At 73.6% G+C, this 1,176-nt stretch overlaps 1 protein-coding gene across 1 annotated transcript; it reads left to right on the forward strand.

Moving 5' to 3' along the window:
- Window positions 1–74: 74 nt before the first annotated feature.
- LOC130267006 (protein Smaug homolog 2-like) lies at window positions 75–1,170 on the forward strand (the record flags this gene model as incomplete). The annotated part of the gene is made up of 2 exons (XM_056516252.1): window positions 75–437; window positions 1,092–1,170. Coding segments are annotated over exons 1-2 (275 nt in total), but the record flags the coding sequence as incomplete, so codon positions are not given.
- Between the last annotated feature and the right edge of the window lie 6 nt (window positions 1,171–1,176).

Genomic DNA, 1,176 nt, shown 5'->3' on the forward strand with positions numbered 1-1,176 from the left:
CGTGTTCCTGGGGGGGATCTCCCCGCTCGGGGGTCCCCGCCGCCCCCCGACCCCTGTCCCCTCTCTCGGCAGGACCCTCCGGACCCTCGCCCGCGCTCGCAGCCCGGGGGGGCCCCTCGGCACCCCCCGCCCGCACCCCCCATGCGCTGCCCGGCCCGGGGGGGCCCCCCCAACACGTGAGGGGGGGGCAGCGCCGCCTCCCCTCCCTCGGCCGCCCCCGCCCGCCGCCCCCAGCCCAGCCATGATGTTCCGGGACCAGGTGGGGATCGTGGCCGGCTGGTTCCGCGGCTGGAGCGAGTGCGAGCAGACGGTGGCACTGCTGGCGCTGCTCAAGCGCGTCACCCGCACCCAGGCGCGCTTCCTGCAGCTCTGCCTCGAGCACTCGCTGGCCGACTGCCCCGACATCCACCTGCTGGAGGCCGAGGCCAACAGCGCCGGTGAGCCGGGAGGGGAATGGGGGCTGGGGAGGGGCAATGCGGGGCTGGTGAGGGGCTGCGGGGCCGGGGGGCTGCGGAGGGGCTGGGGAGGGGCTGCGGGGGTCTGGGGAGGGTCCAGGCAGCCCTGCGGGGTTTGGGGGTTGTCTGGGGGGTGGGGGGCTGTCAGGGTGGGACTGGGCAGCCCTGTGGGGTTTGGGGGGTGAAGGGGATCACAGGGGTCCCTGAGAGGTCTGGGGGTTGTTACAGGGGTCCCTGGGGGTCCTTGTGCCTTGTGGGGTGCCAGGAGTGCCCAGCTCCTGTTCCTGTGTGTGTCTGTCCCTGCTGACCGTGTCCCCGTCCCTGTCCCCAGCTGCCATCTCCCAGTGGCCCCAGGAGCCCGCCGAGGCTGCCGTGGCCCTGCTGCTGGCCCTGTCCCTGTCCCCACTGACTGTCCCTGTCCCTGTCCCCAGCTGCCATCTCCCAGTGGCCCCAGGAGCCGGTGGTGGCCCTGCTGACCGTGTCCCTGTCCCTCTGTGTCCCCTCCCCAGCTGCCATCTCTCATGGCCCCAGGAGCCCACCGAGGCCGCTGTGGCCCTGCTGCTGGCCCTGTCCCTGTCCCCATGGCTCCAGGAGCCGGTGGTGGCCCTGCTGACCGTGTCCCTGTCCCCTCCCCAGCTGCCATCTCGCAGTGGCCCCAGGAGCCGGTGGTGGCCCTGCTGACCGTGTCCCTGTCCCTGTCCCCAGCTGCCATCTCGCAGTG

The sequence above is a fragment of the Oenanthe melanoleuca genome, unplaced genomic scaffold, assembly GCF_029582105.1.
Source record: "Oenanthe melanoleuca isolate GR-GAL-2019-014 unplaced genomic scaffold, OMel1.0 S531, whole genome shotgun sequence".
Lineage (NCBI taxonomy): Eukaryota > Metazoa > Chordata > Aves > Passeriformes > Muscicapidae > Oenanthe > Oenanthe melanoleuca.